Consider the following 16,814-nt stretch of genomic DNA (forward strand, 5'->3'; position numbering starts at 1 on the left):
ATCCTCCACCTCTTTGACACAGAGAGGGACAAGATTCATGCCTCCACATCTTCAGGTATTGACTGTCTGTCTTGTTTGCCCACTCTTCTAACAGTCAGCTGATGAATATGCAAAGGTTCATGCATAGTCATGCAGTGGGCAGATGGTGTCATTGCTGCATTTCAGATTGCTGACCTCTCCCTTTCCTGTGGGGGGTAGTCACTACTCCTGCTATGTGGTGACTCTGGAAAGGATCCAGGGGCATCTTGACCAGTGCTGTCTTGCCGTGTCAGTGATTCTCTTCATTCTTTGTTGCCCTCCTCTCTCCCATTGAGGGTCACTGCTTAACATAAAAACATAGAAATGATGACAGAAGAAGACCAAATGGCCCATCCAGTCTGCCCAGCAAGCTTCGCACTTTTTTTCTTCTCATACTTATCTGTTTCTCTTGGCTCTTAGTAACCTTTTGGTTCTATTTCCCTTCCACCCCCACCATTAATGTAGAGAGCAGTGTTGGAACTGCATCTAAGTGAAATATCTAGCTTAATTAGTTAGGGGTAGTAACCGATGCAATAAGCAAGCTTACACCCATGCTTATTTGTTTACCCAGACTATGTAATTCAGTCCTTGTTGGTTGTTGTCTGTATATAGATCCACTTTTCTTCATTCCCCCTGCTGTTGAAGCAGAGAGCTATGCTGGATATGCCTCTGACTCACGTTGTCCTTGGATAGGCTGTTTTTCTGCTCTTGGAGATTAAGTTGTTTTTTTGGAGTTTACCTGAGTGTCCCCTTCTTGGATTAGTTATTTCTTGTTTTGAGGCAGAATTGTTTGTCTCTGCTTACTTCATTATTTGAGGGAAGAAGCTTATAGCTCCTAAATGAAATAAGACTATTTGATAAGCTGGGTAGCATGGTTGTGCTGGTCAGATTTCCTTATCTTGTTTTTCTCTGCTTAGACTTAAATATCAGCATCCATATTTTAAAGTCTGTGTCCCTCTTAAGTCAGTATTTATAGAAGGTAAAATTCATATTTTGTTACATTCAGTGGTAGAACATCTGGTATCTCCCTTAAAGCAGGATCCCAAAGGGTAGAAAGATATCATGCTACTTATCCCAGGGATAAGAAGTAGATTTCTACAACTGTACCTTAATGGTTTATGGACTTTTCCTTTAGGAACTTATCCAAAACTTTTTTAAACGCAGTTACACTAACAGCTTTCACCACGTCCTCTGGCAACAAATTCTAGAGCTTAATTATGCATTGTTATATTTAAATAGTTTTAAATATATAACTTAGTATCCTTGAGTGTCCCCAAGTCTTAGTACTTTTTGAAAGAGTAAACCAAATGTTTACTCGTTCCACTCCACTCATTATTTTATAGACCTCTATCATATCTCCCCTCGGCCATTTCTTCTCCAAGCTGAAGAGTACTAACCTCTTTAGCCTTTCCTCAAAGGGGACTCATTCCATTCCCTTTATCATTTTGGTTGCTCTTCTCTATATCTTTTCTAATTCTGCTCTATCTTAATTGAGATATGGTGCCCAGAACTGCACACAGAACTAAAGGTGATGTTTTAAATAGTTTTAAAGATGACTATCTGAGGGCATGATTTTATAAACACAGAATGGGAGAAAAACGTTAATAAATCAGGCCCTAAGGTTAACAACATGTTACAAGGTGTAAATCTTTGTAGAAGACCCTTAGTAATTCCAATAACTTGTACCTTGACATATTTAACTTACTAGTATTCTCTGTTTTACTACTTTGATTTTTTTTAATACCTTGAACAAAATGAAATTCTGAAAGAGCATGATTTTTAAAAAAAAGTCATAAAATGTTCATTAAAAAAAATCATCATTGGAAAACTATTTGATGTAATTTGTATCAAACTTACTTTTTAAGTGTGCTTGATCAGTGTAAACCACCTGCTGCCATCACCATATCTGTCCATATACATAGCAAGCGTCCTCTCCATGGATGGATTTTGCTGACATTCGGGCTGATACAGTACAGTGCACTCCAGTGGAGCGCACTGTTAACCCGCGATTGAACGTGCTTTTTGGACACGCTAGCTTTACTCCTTATTCAGTAAGGAGTAATAGCGCGTCCAAAACGCGCGTCCAACCCCCACCCCCCCCCCCCCCCGAACCAAATAGCGCCCGCAACATGCACATACATGTTGATGGCCCTATTAGGTATTCCCACACGATACAGAAAGTAAAATGTGCAGCTAAGCCGCACCGGGAAAGTGCACAGAAAAGCAGTAAAAACTGCTTTTCTGTGCACCCTCCGACTTAATATCATGGCGATATTAAGTCGGAGGTCCTGAAAGTAAAAAAAAATAGAAAAAAAAAAGTTTGCAATAGGCCCGCAGCTTGCAGGTCGAAAACCGGATGCTCAATTTTCTGGCATCCGGTTTCCGAACCCGTGGCTGTCAGCGGGCTCGAGAACCGACACCGGCAAAATTGAGCGTCAGCTGTCAAACCCGCTGACAGCCACCGCTCCTGTCAAAAAAGAGGCGCTAGGGACGCGCTAGTGTCCCTAGCGCCTCTTTTTACCGCTGGACCTAATTAAAATACTGTATCGAGCGCACAGGAGAGTGGCCTGTGTGTGCGCTGGGAGAGCGGGCGCTCGCCCGCTGTTCCGCGTTTTTACTGTATCGGCCCGATTGGTAGGAGAGTCTCTTGCTGAAGTTACAGCTCACCTACCAAATTACGTTCAGCTCTGCCTACAAAGAGGACTCCCTGTAGGTGTTTCAAGAGAGCAGGAAAATGCCTGAAACACACTTTTGTGCCATGTTCCTTGTGTACACGTTTTCTAAATATTCTATAATTTATTTTTTGGGGGGGGGGGGGATTGCTAATACAGGGTTTCCATTCTTCTTATTTAAGGCAGTAAGAGCAGTGCTTTTCCTCCTGATATTTGTAGCCAACTGTGAAGGAGGGAATAGCCACATATACTTTTTTAACCTCCTAGGGCATTATTGACTAAATCAGACAGTGTTAGATTTCTTGGAGGAAGACATGACTTATGTCACACCAAAATATATTTTCTGATTGCTCAGATCACTGTAAAACTTTAGCTTACCCAAATAGCTTAAAATAGGTTTTTGCCTAGAATTTACTGTTTCAGAGTCTTTAATATATATTGAACTTTTACCATTTGTATACATTTTGTATAATTCTGGTAGGAAATTCCTGTGCAGTTCAGAATGTGTTATAGAAGTTTATCTGCATCTAGATTTCATGCAGAGGGACTTGCAACAGTTAAGATAGAAGAACCTGAGGTGTTTAGTCATGACAGCATCTATTTTCCTACTCTTAAGACAAATGACATGAAAACCCTAATGTCCACAGAGTAGACAGGTTAATGTCTCAATTGAAACACAGCATCTTCAGCAGTATTGTGTCTTTAACTAGCGCAGAACTGGAGGCTTTCATGTCTGACTACGCAGCTACGAATAAAACAAGGTCTCTACTAATTTTCCACAAATTCAATAGAGTTGCCGTTTAAGGTTAATACTATCACAAATTCTTTGGAAATACAGATTTCTGCACGGTCTGCTAATAACATTACCAAAAGTACAGTAGAGGTGTGGCTTTAGGAATCTTTTACCCTTTTGAATAATTGAATAATTAAATAATTTGAATAATTTTGAATAATGTCTTTTCCATGAAAAATATACTATATAGATCTACTGGTATGGAACATTCATTGTTTAATCATAAGTATATTATGAATCATTTGGCAGATGTGAGAATAGCCTGGGTGATCAGTCTGTTTTCTCCCATGCAGACACCAGTACTAGTGTCTAGAGAATAGTTAAGGTCTTAGTGTAGTCTAAGTGCAGTAGGAGTTTCTTTGTGTGTGTAATTGAGTAATAGCATTTCAGCTATTATTATCCCTTCCCTAGAGAACTATTGCTTTACGGTCATGAGATTTTGGAATTTTCTCCACTTTTACTGACTCATTTTTGGCTTGCTCTTCATTTTATTTTGAATTGCCATTTGTCCATCACAGATCAGGCTCTTTTTTTTTTTTTTAGTCTGGTTTTGCTCTGATTCGATGGACTTAGTTTAGCTGCCTGCTTTTAATCATATAGTTCCCACATGCATAACCCTCAGAGACCAGCTTTGTTTTTTGACAATTTCTTTGATGTAAGATCTGAAAGTCTCACTTTGAGCCACTAACGCTACTGGCCTTGCTTGAAAGATCTCATAGAATCAGTACTTTTGTTCTGGTTGGCTGGCAGTTTTTATTTGATCTCACTAAGATACCAGTAAACTGGTATCTTAGTGAGATAAAGTAACTTTAAAGGACTGATATTAAAAAAAAAAAAAAAAAAAAAGATGATGCACTATATCAAGATCACACAGGTCCCTTCTTCCGATATTAGATGTCACATCTGAAGAACAGACGTGAGTGTTCCCAAAAGCTAATGGCTTACAGTATCTTTTTTTTGTTGGCCCTTTGAAAGATATAATTAAAAACAAGAGAGGAAGCTCAGCCCCTTCTCAAAAATACAAAGCAGTGAAACAGTGGTTAGTCTGGCACTGTGGACCCTAACCCAGTGCCAGAAGTCAAAATAATTTTAAGAGGTTTACATTGGCATATTAAAAAAAAAAAAAGTTTCTAAATGGTAAAGGGGATGTCAAACTATAGATTCTCTGTACAGGGAGAACAATCTCTTCCGTATAAATAATTTACTCCTACTTACTTCGTACTGTTTTTTAATGTATTTTCTTTTGTGTTATCTGTGTCCATTTTCCAGATTTCTGCAAGCATTGAACTGGAAAATCTGTTTATCCTGCAATGTGAGGTTCTTGCAATGCTGTTGCTACTGCAGTTCAAAAACCCCAGTGCAATTAAATGTCTCATGGTGTCATCTGAACTGTTGTATACGAGGGTCCCCAGCACTGTTCCTTCTAAGAAGTACGCAAGCAAATAGGTCATGAACCCCATGCATACAATAAAAAAAAATGTGCACAAGAAATCCTGATATTTGCATTTACTGGCTTATAGTTCACAAATTTGAACTTGGCTTATAAAAAGTTACACATGCAGTGTTTCAAACATTTGAGCGAACATCGGACCCCAGCTGAGCAGCTGTATCCAAGAGTCCCAAGACAAGCCAGTGTTAAAAGTATACAGTGTCAGACTATTAACTACGCAGATTTCCGTTTTCTCCAGGACTAATGTAGCTACTAAAAATGCACTACTAGTGACCAGTTCTTATTGAGAATAATGTAATTATTTTTCTTTCTTAGATAGCTGAGATTCTCACTTATTACTGGGGCTCATATGCATTGGGGGTTTTTTTCCCACTTAACACATCAAACCCCACACCATTCAGAGCCAAAATATTTTAGTGGAACAAAAACAAAACTGCAATCCAATTGGATAAGTCTCCACCCCCATGAATCAATACTGGATGGAAGTATGTTTCCAGGCCATAAAAGGTGAACATTTAGAAGGGGATGTAGACTTTCTAAAGCAACTGTAAGTTTTGTGAGTGAACGGTTTAGTGGACCCTTGGTCCGACCTGTGAGAGACTGGGGAGAGGTGTACTATAGTCTCTGGAGAGTGACAGGTCGGGAGGCGGATACCAGACAGGAGCTGGAGGTGAGGTTCACCCTGGAAGCCGGTATTCCCCTGGGAGGAGCCCGTAGGAGCCCAGCCGCTGGGACTTAGGAGATCACGGAAACTGGAGCTGGAACAGGCAGGCAGGAGCTGAAGCAGGCTAGGACTGAAGCAAGCAGGAACTGAAGCTGGACTGGCTACTGGAACCAGACAGGAGCTGAAGCTGGACTGGCTACTGGAACCAGACAGGAGCTGAAGCTGGACTGGCTACTGGAACCAGACAGGAGCTAAAGCAGGACTGGCTACTGGAACCAGACAGGAGCTGAAGCAGGACTGGCTACTGGAACCTGGAACCAAGCTGGAACTGAAGCAGAACAGGTTACTACAAGCAAGCCAGACAAAAGCAAGACTTGGGCACAGAGCGAAACAAGTCTCAGGCAGGAATGGAGTCGCTAACACAATAGCGCACTCCGGGGCATGGAGCAACAGAGGACCGCAAAGAACCCCGTTGCAAGGCAAAGTCCTGGGCTCCGCTGCGGCTTACATAGGCCGCAGCGTCTGATGTCATCGATAGGGCGGAGCTTCCAATGGCGGGAAATGGCCTTCATAAGCGCGGGTTGCGCGCGCGCGCGCCTAGGGAGAAGGCGTCCAGGCGGGGCTTCTCGGCGGTGTCCCCCCTGGGGGATGCTGCAAAACAGGCCGCAGACCCTCGGAGACGGGCCGGGACCAAGGAGGTAAGGGCCTAGTCGCAGCTGCCGCGACTGGAACCGCAAAGGTAAGAAGAAAAAGAATATCCACTGTTGAAAAGTGACAAAGGCTTGCAGGTGCCATAGGAAAGATGGCAGCATTTAGTGAGATCCTTTTCTACCTCACTCTGCATACTAATTGCTTGCCTGGCTTCCATTGTTGATAGGGACAGAAGGAAAAACTTAGGGCTTGATTCTCTCATTCTTTGTCTATGGGGAAAAGACCTTGAGGAAATAGAATAAAAAAACATTAAGTGTCTATCAAATAACATTTTTGTGGCACAAATTATGAGTTAAATCACAACACCATCATGAGCCTGAACAGATTTGTTCTTCGCTTACACAGCGGAATACTGTAATTAACTAAATTGAATGTTTCTTGAAGCCCTGATAAAGAGGAAGAATAATTTGCTTACCCTGCATTGTGTAGTAACTCTTAATTTGCCTGGCATCCTTCCAGTTTGGGGAAGCTGGGATTTGAGCTCATCATAGAAACAAGTGTTATAGATTTCTTTTGTCGATTAATTCTGATTTCTTCACCATATGGCTGAAGAAGCAGTCGGTGGTGGTGAGGGGGACATGAAGAAATTAGTCATTGAAATGAGAACTCACTGCTTTTAATACATTGTGAACTCACAATAGATACAGCAAGCATTAGTCACTGAAAAGAAATGTTACAAACGGTGCAACAGAATAAACGGCATAGCTTGGAAAAAAGAAAAACCTGACATATGTAGAAGGTGTGGAGGATGCAGGTTCTGATAGCATGGAGTTGATGCAGTGATTCAGCCTCACATATTCTGCTACAGATAATGTATCCATTGAAGGAGTGTGATGTAAAAATTCTCCCTTTATTAAATGGTATAACAGTGTCATTCACCTAAAAGCAAAAGGTATTTCAGGTTCATATAACTTTAATGGCATGACATTTTTCACATACATTACCAAAGTGTTAGTGGTTAAAATAAAGGAAACTTTTCTATGAAATAGTGATATTAACAATAAGATGTAAAAATTCCCAAGTTCCGCTGGTGGTCTGTATTGATTGTTTTTTTTCAGTGAGCATCCCAGATGTTTATCATCTATATAGAATAGAATTTTAATGTTTGTAATCTCCTTAGAATTTCTCAAAATAAGTGTGTAATAAATGCATAAAGAATAGTTGTGAAACTCATACCATATGTAATCTTTGTATGCTTTTACTCTGCTCATTTTAAAATTGATTTTCTTGATTCCAGCTCTTACATAGAGCAGTTAAATGTATTACATTTGTAAGGATGATATGCGTTGCCAGTAGGTACAGGAGTAGACGGTTACAGTAACTTACAGCAACTAAAGGAGACAGCTCAGTACTACTAATGAACTGACAAAGTAAGCAGCAGCAGGAAGAAGAAAACATAATTTGTACTAGGGCCCAAATGAGAAAACCTAAACCAACCCCCTTCCTTTGAGTCTGTCTGAGCATGAGCTCTTGAACACACACACAAGCATCAAACAGAGCTGCTTCAACTATTGCTACTCTCATGGTGTGACCATTCCAAAGCCATCATATCACAGTGTAAACTAAGGGGCCTATTTACTAAGCAGCGCTAATACGTTTGTACATGGTAAACAGCTTTTACTGAGCAGTAAAAACAAATTAGCACAACAAAAAATTAAATAATGCAGGAATTTGCAAATTCCACGTGTTATTTCCTGCCCCCTAAACTCTGCACCGTGTGGGTATACTAATGAGCTGTGTTGCATGCAAAGCAGCTCTTTATTATGCCAATAGAATAACATGGGTTGCGTTGAGCTTTGTAAACTGTGTTACCGAAAAGTAAATGACCTGTCAAGAGGTATAGTTAATTTTCCTTAGGAGTTATGACATGCTAACGTGTACATATTGATGCTCCTGGTGTGCCAGGTAAAGGGGTTACAAATGTTAGTCAAAATCTTCCCATTTCCTAGATAAAAAATGTGTATGGTGCAATTAGCCAACCTCCCTGCCCATCCTATCAATATTTTTTTTTTTTAAGTGTACATTTCAAGACCTTCCCCAGCGTTTTATTGCCATCAATTAAAAAAATAAATAAATAAATAAAACCCCTTTGGTGTAGTGCTTAAACCCTCAAGCAGACTTCCTCCAACTTACCTCTTCTTGAGGGGGCAGAAGTGAATCCCACTCACTTCAGTTCTGCCGGTGCCATCTTGGAAGCTGGTGCTGGCTGATGTATAGCTCTTTACACCACTCATGTGTAAGAGCCATCTTGTTGCCATTCAGCTGAATTGCCAGCTCTCTAAACTTGGTAATCCTGCATTATGGTCCTGTTGAAATTGCTAGCATCATACAGGGTTATTGTACAACATGCAGAAACGTCATCAGATACTCAACTTTTAAATGCCAGCACTGTAAATTTAAAAAGAAATATAGTATTGTGACTTTAGACCTCTGTCTAGCTTTCCCATAGGTCTGTATGAGACAGCTTTCATGAAAGCATCTGGTATTACAAGGCTATTTGCCAGAAGTAAATTGATGATATCTGGGCAGTATTATTCATAACGTAATATTTTACTTTGTGGTTTTGCTTTACAACAGACTCCTCTAAAAATATTTATATATATATCTTATGTTTTAGGATAATGTTTTAAATATCATAAATCACATCATGGAAGAATGCATTCCACTTGAGCGGGCTAACCGAGACTTCTGTGTTAAGTTTCCAGAAGAAATACGTCATGACAACCTTGCAGGACAGCTTTGGTTTGGAGCAGAGGTGTGTGACCCATATTTATACATTTCGGCCCCCAAACAAGAATGGCAAACTTCAGTCCTTACATGCCACAAACAAGTTATGGTTTTCATGTTGGCCCAAATGAATAATAATATGATTTATTTAAATACAATGATTTTTTTTGGGGGGGGGTGGGCTGGAAGTATCCCAAGCGCCAGATTCCTGACAATTCTTATGTTTGCCATTTTTGCTCTGGAAGGCAAACATGTGGTTTTACAATTTGCTGCTAATTATTTGATATGAAGCTGAGGTTTCTTAAAATAAAACATTGACTTTATAGTTCTTATCAACAAGCTGGCATGAATAAGCCATAAAGCACACTCATAATGCTTGGATGATGTCATCTGGCGGCACTAACATGAATAAAGCTCTGAGCTCACTAAACACTTTACTGAGCATGTGCAGGAGTTCCCATGGATGTATACTGTCTCGTGAGGACCTTAAGTCTTTCTTCATCGGAGCTATTGTCTCAATCTCTTGCAATTTTTTTTATTTTGTTTTGTGCCTTAGTAGCCGATACTTCTTCATTGCACTTCCACTGATTTCGCAGCTCCACAAACAGAACTTTTAAGATCTAAAAAAAAAAAATGGAATTAGTTGAGTATCCATCATGGATACACACTCCATCTGCTATTGCTGTTTAGGCCTGGATGATAATTATTCCAACTGCTACAGTTATGGTTGGATGTACCTTAGGATGTAAAACACCATGCGTGGAAGGTGCAGCCTGGTAAGACACTGAAACCTCTGCACAAGGCTGTGCAGTGGAGATGCTCCTTGTCCAAGAACAAAATGTCATTGGATTTTTGGCAAAGAAAATTGATAGGCATTTTCCTCTCTTTCTCACAAGCATGGAACCTCCCCCCACCCCTTCCAGTGCCAGTTCTCGGATCTGACTAGAGCAGCATGCCTAAATGATGTGAGGGATGCCCTTTGGAGCCATCAATGTGATCTGAAGAAAAGAGTGGTGCTGTGGGTGCAGAGCTCTGCAGAAATGGGCCCCTCCTTGATACAAAGGCATGAGAGAGCCTCATCAGTGCAAGTCCCATCATATTTCAAGGCACAGAATATCTCATATTATAGAAAATATTCCTCCCTTGATCAACGAGAAAACCAATTATACCAAAAAACGTTAATTGCAAAATCACTTTAAATTCTATTCTTTGAGAAATATAACAAAAATATTTAAGTTGCCAAATGACCACATTTCTTTAACTTTTTAAATCCCAATTTTCAAAGCTTTAAAATCTTTTAATTTTTCAACCCCCACGGATAAAGAGCACTTCCGCTCAATTTTTTTTACCACTTTGGGGTCTTCTTTAATCATTGGTCCTAGCGTTCATAGTCTTTTTGAATTTTTTTAGATTTTTATCATATAGAAACTTCAACCTTTTCTTAAAAATTCTTAATGCATTAAATTTTATGAAAATGAGAATGAAGCACTTCCCTTTCAATGAAAGCTAGGAATCCAGAGTCTAGTCCAACATATCATCATGTTTTGCATCTCACTTAACCAGGAACCCTCCGCTTTCAACTTATCACTGAGGAGTATACTTTGATTCTTCTATTTCTCTTCTGAAAGAAAAGTATTAATGTCAGCATCCCACGTTTCAGGAGTAACATACCTGCTCATTTGTGTTAAGGCTTATCCTAAGGCCGCCATTTTTCATGTTTATACCGCCTGGGGAAGTGCCATCTCCAAATCCCCTCTATATATGTGTCTCGAATGCGTACATCTTAACCAATGATTAATTTCCTAGCGTGTAGCCAGATGGACTCAGGACCAATGGGTAATAGTGCTCTTCTGCTAGCAGATGGGAGATGGAGACAGATTTCAAAGCTGACGTCACTCTAGATATATCCCTGCAGTAGCCTTAGCTCTTCAATATCTCTGTCTCCTAGCAGATGCGAACACTATCCCACACACTAGAATAATATTAAGAATTACAGCAAAGAAGAAAGAAAAAGAAAATTTACATTAAAGAAGATCGAACCCCATTCTCCTGTGGTGAAACCTAAGGGTCTCTCCCCCAGTTGAGAATTCCTGAGGTGATTTCCGATATCCCTCAGAGGTGTGCCTTGGTCCGGTAGCCGGTTTCTGGCGTGGACTTAGCCCCAGAGTGGCTGAAAAGCAGCGGGTGCACAACCGAGCGTGGTGGTGAAGGTAAAGTCCTCTCCCCCTACAGCTGGAGACCGTTCTGGCACCCGAGTGGTAAGCGCCAAGACCAGGTAAGCAGAAAACTTTAAATTCAGGTCTCCAAAGCTCGGATTGCCGTACAGATTCGATTTCCTTTCCGGCGAGGTAAAAGGGAGCACCTATCAGGTTGAGCAGCCCTGTTTGGGCTAGGCCCCAATCCGGTACAGGGGTCCACGTGGAGATTCTCGGGGGTGCCATCTTCCCTTCTCGACCGGTGGTATGCACGGGGCAGGCCGGGCGGCTGATGCGCCTAACTTGTGTGCGTCCAGTGGCGCGCATAAGCGCGCGCATCCCACACGCATATCTACACGCTCAGCCGCGTTTACAATTACTCACACGCATTGAAGCTAGAAGCAATGGCACCAGCACACAAGAAGGCCAGAAGGAATTCTCTGTGCACAGCCTGAATTAGAGTCCTGCCTGTGCCAGCATTGCGAGGAAGCCCAGGGGGAACCAAAGCCTGGTCCCTCACTATCTGGGGATGGGTCCAGAACTGCTACAGATGATAATTCCCCGGATCTATGCATCTCTGAGAGAGCCTCTCCACAAGAGGGCCCCTCAGGGGCTCCTACACTGACTCCCCCCTGGGGTTAACATGGACCCAGGGACCTTCTCCTGGTTAGAATTTTTCCAAGGGCTACAAGCCTTCATTCAGGTGCAATCAGCCCCAGCTGCGCCCCAGGCTCAACCCCTGCCGGAAGTACAAGAGCCTCCTGGCCCTTCTCGGATGCCTCGGGACATGCCTTGCCTAACCAAGAATTTCCCTGACAGGGACCCAGTCACCTCAGATGATGATGGCAACTCCATGGAAGAAGGAGAAATTTCTCGAGGCCTAGAACCATACCGAACCATGCTTCGCTTCTTCCACAAGGATGAACTACCAGCCCTTGTTTCCCAGACTCTGAAGACTCTGGGTATTCCAGGAACGGACCCGATGGCGGAACCAAAGAAGAACCCCCATCCTGGTGTCCCTTCGTAAAGCCTCATGCTACTTCCCAATGATGAAAGCCATCCAGGACCTCATCGACTTGGAATGGGATGCCCCAAAGGCCAGCTTCAAAGGAGGTCGGGCCTTGGAGGCCCTATACCCTCTAGGACCAGCGACCAAGGAACACCTGTATTTCCTGAAAGTTGACACCATGGTCTGTGCCATCTCTAAGTGAACAATTTCCGTTGGGGGGGGGGGGGGGGGGCTGCATTAAAGGATACTCAGGATAGACGACTGGAATCCATCCTTAAGCAGACCTTCGACGCAACAGCAATAACACTGCAGATTTCCTCCTGCTGCGCACTGGTGGCACGTTCCTGCTTACTCCTCGAGAGAGAGGCAAATACCTCCGGAACGTATACCGGTGAGACAATGGAACCTGCAGCAACATTCCTGACGGACGCAAGCTCAAACCTGATGCGTACCTCAGCCAGAGGTGTAGCCTCGATAGTGGCAGCCAGAAGAAAACTATGGCTACGGAATTGGTCTGCTGACATGACATCTTAAGCAAATCTTACAAGGATGCTCTTTAAAGGATCTCTTGTTTGGAAGTGAATTGGAAAAGTTAGCCAGCAAGTGGGGTGAATCCCCAGTACCTCAGCTACAGGAAGATAGGAATAAAAGATCTCAGCATCCCTCTCCCAGAAGAACCAAGGGCAGAGGCTCACAACGCTTTAGACCCTACAGGAACTCACAGTTCCAGGCACCTCATCCCTCCAGAAGGTCCCAGCCCTTTTGGAACTGACAGACCAAGAGAGGAGTAGGCCTGGGGGCAGGCTCCAGCTGTGCTCCACAATGAGAGTGGATTGACCCATCCACAGGAAGAGGAAATAGGGGGTCGACTTGCCCTTTTCTACCAAAGATGGGTCGAGATCATGTTGGACAAATGGGTACTAAACATCATTCGAGAAGGTTACTCTCTCGAGTTCCGCAGCATCACTCGAGACAGATTTATGATGTCACCCTGCCACTCCCACACCAAGAGACTGGCAGTGGAAGTCACCCTGACAAGACTACTCAGTCTGAAGGCAATATCTCCGGTTCCCACGCCCCAACAAGAAGGAAGGATCATTCCAACCCATCTTGGATCTCAACGTCAACCGTCATCTGTGGATACTAAACTTCCGCATAGAGACTCTTCGCTCAGTCATAATGGCAGTACAACCAGGAAAGTTTCTGACCTCTCTGGACCTCTCTAAAGTGTACCTTCACATCCAGTCCATCAAGATTACCAGCATTTTCTATGCTTTGCGATACTGGGTCACCGTTACCAGTTCTGAGCGCTACCTTTCGGACTAGCGACTGCCCCCAAAACATTCACCAAAATGATGGTGGTCATGGCGGCAGCGCTGAGGAGGGAAGGGATCTTGGTACTCCCTTCTCTGGACGACTGGCTGATCAGGGCAAAGTCTTCGAAAGAGAGCTGACAGGGGACCAGCAGAGTCAAGAGCCTACTGCAGGAACTCGGATGGGTCGTGAACATGAGCAAGAGCACTCTGCAGCCCTCTCAATCCCTAGAGTACCTGGGGGCCTGTTTCGACCCCAAACAGAACAAAGTCTTCCTCCCTCCTCCCGAAGAAAAGGAAACTAATGGAACAATTACAATGATCGATGACCAGTGCACTCCCCAAGGTATGGGTCTATCTTCAAGTCCTCGGCCTCATGGCATCAACCCTGGAGGTCGCCCCATGGGCAAGGGCCCATATGCGACCACTCCAGCGCCTCTTACTGTCACAGTGGAACCCACTGTCCCAGGATTACTCAATTCGCCTCCAAATACCAGCAGAGGTACGTTCTCAGCTCCAGTGGTGGCTACAGTAAGACCACCTAAGCAGAGGAGTAAGCCTATTCCCACCGAACTGGACCTTGCTCACCACAGACGCGAGCCTGCGAGGGTGAGGAGCCCACTGTCAGGAACTGATGGCCCAGGGACAATGGAACAAGGAAATGGAACATAAACCGCCTGGAAGCTCGAGCAGTTAGACTAGCATGCCTGCAATTCAGCCACAGACTCAGAGGCAAAGCGATTCAAGTAATGTCTGACAACGCGACAACTGTCGCCTACATCAACCGCCAGGAAGGAACCAGGAGCCAGCAGGTGTCTCTGGAGATAGATCCCCTCATGGCATGAGTGGAGATAAACCTACAAGGAATCTCTGCCTCCCACATCGCAGAAAAAGATGTCTCAGCAGACTTCCTCAGCAGAGAGAGCCTGGACCCAGGAGAATGGACTCTGTCGACCACAGCCTTCCAACTGATAGTAAATCGCTGGGGTCTCCCAGCCATGGACCTACTGGTCACCCGTCTCAGTGCCCAAGTTCCCAGGTTCTTCTGCCACAGACTAGAGCCACTCACTCCCAAAGGATCGACGCTCTCGTCCAGACTTGGCCAGAGGAAGAATTACTGTAAGCCTTCCCCCCCCCATGGCCACTGCTGGGCAAGGTCATCCGCAAGATAGAACATCACAGGGGATTAGTTCTACTAGTGGCCCCGGATTGGCCAAGATGCCCATGGTACGCAGACATGCAGAGACTCCTTGCGGGGAACCCTCTGTGCCTACCTCCACACAGGGACCTTCTCCCTTCAGGGACCAATTTTCCACAAAGATCCGCCTTGATTCTCTCTTAGTCTGCCCCTTGAGAGGACTCGTCTGAAGAAGCGCAGTTACTCAAAGGCCGTGATTGACACCCTGCTCCGAGCATGCAAGTTCTCCACATCCCTGTCTTACATACGGGTCTGGAGAGTATTCGAAGCCTAGTGTGAGGACTGTGGGATACTCCCGCAGACAGCCAAGATTCCCATGATTCTGGAATTCTTACTAGATGGTATGAAGAAGGGGTTTTTACTCAACTCCCTCAAGGTCCAAGTAGCCGCACTGTCCTGCTTTCGGGCTGAAGTGGACAGTATCCGGCTATCAACCCATCTGGATTTGACCCGCTTCCTGAAAGGTGTTAAACAACTCCAACCACCCTTGAAGTGGCCGGTACCTTTATGGTATCTCAATCTAGTATTAGACTTCCTAGCTGGGGATTCTTTCAGACCAACACGCGGTCTGTCACTATGCCTTGTAACATTGAAGACTGTATTCCTGGTGGCAATATGTTCAGCTCGTCGGGAACCGTTAATTAGGTTCATGCCTGGAACAATACAGCTGTGCACCATCCCCTCCTTTCTACCGAAAGTGGTTTCCCCGTTTCACTTGAACCAAACCATCACACTACAATCTCCGGATGAACATAAGGACTCGGAAGACTCATGCCTCCTTCGCCACCTAAATGTCAGCAGACTCCTGGAAAGATCGGAACCGGTGCGCAAAATGGACCGCTTGTTTGTTCTTCACAGCAGGAAGAAACAAGGAGAAGTGGCCTCGTGGGCAACCATAGCCCGCTGGATCAAGGAAGTAATCAAGGCAGCCTACATAGAGGCAGGGAAGCCCTTACCACTACAAGTTAAGACTCATTCTACGAGGGCCCAGGCAGTTTCTTGGGCAGAAACCAAGCTACTGTCACCCGCCGAGATTTGTCGGGCGGCAATGTGGTCCTCCATACGCACCTTCTCCAGGTTCTACCGCCTGGATGTTCAAGCCCGAGAAGACACAGCCTTCGCAAGGGCAGCCTCCCGCCCTGTCCGAGAGTAGCTTTTGTACATCCCATTGGTCCTGAGTCCATCTGGCTACATGCTAGGAAATGGAGAAATGACTTACCTGATAATTTCGTCTTCCTTAGTGTAGACAGATGGACACAGCATCCCGCCCACAGCTGCCCCAGAAAAGGAGAACCTCTGATAGCAAACCTTGAGACTAAGCAAATGCGGGTAAGCCGCGGCCTACCCACAGTTTATCCGGTGTCTGTGTTAATTGGTTGAGTGCTCTGGTGGTCTCCAGTTTGGAAATTAGTTAAACCAGTTCAAGTTTTAATCAAGTTTAATCAAGTTATATACCATATTTTTTGCTCCATAAGACGCACCTGACCATAAGATGCACCTAGGAATCAGAGGGGGAAAATTAAAAAAAATAAATAAAAATTGTGTGCTAAACCGGCTCTGTCCCCGGGCGTCTGTGCGTCTTATGGAGCAAATTAGGAGAGTGCATAACATTTTTTTTTGTCCCCATTTTGTTTTCGGGTCTGGGGAGGGCCATTTCGTTCCACTCCCCAGATCAGAAAACGTTTGTCTTTCTCTTTCTGTGGGGACCCCCCCCCCAACCCTTTAAATTATTAACAACTCCCCACCCTCATGAACCCCCCCCCCCCAAAGACCTGCCAAAAGTCACTGGTGGTCCAGCAGGGGTCCGGGAGCGATCTCCTGCACTTGGGCTGTGGGCTGCCAGTAATCAAAATGGTGCCGGCGGCCCTTTGCCCTTACTATGTCACAGGGGCTACCGGTGCCATTGGTCGGCCCCTGTGACATAGTAAGGGCAAAGGGCCGTCGGCGCCATTTTGGTTACTGGCAGCCGATGGCCCAAGTGCAGGAGATCGCTCCCGGACCCCCGCTGGACCACCAGGGACTTTTGGCAGGTCTTGGGGGGGGGGGGGGGGGGGTCAGGAGGGT

General features: G+C 44.4%; 1 protein-coding gene across 3 annotated transcripts in view; it reads left to right on the forward strand.

Moving 5' to 3' along the window:
* The window catches only part of ZFYVE28 (zinc finger FYVE-type containing 28), a 629,789-nt gene that overhangs the window by 371,654 nt on the left and 241,321 nt on the right, over nucleotides 1-16,814 (forward strand). For all 3 annotated transcript variants that reach the window (XM_029592250.1, XM_029592232.1, XM_029592241.1), the window contains exon 3: nucleotides 8,926-9,063. In XM_029592250.1, coding sequence (XP_029448110.1) covers nucleotides 8,956-9,063 — 108 coding nt within the window. In that variant the 5' untranslated portion in view covers nucleotides 8,926-8,955. The remainder of the gene's footprint in view (nucleotides 1-8,925; nucleotides 9,064-16,814) is intronic.

This window comes from Rhinatrema bivittatum, chromosome 1, assembly GCF_901001135.1.
Source record: "Rhinatrema bivittatum chromosome 1, aRhiBiv1.1, whole genome shotgun sequence".
In the NCBI taxonomy this organism is placed as follows: Eukaryota; Metazoa; Chordata; class Amphibia; order Gymnophiona; family Rhinatrematidae; genus Rhinatrema; species Rhinatrema bivittatum.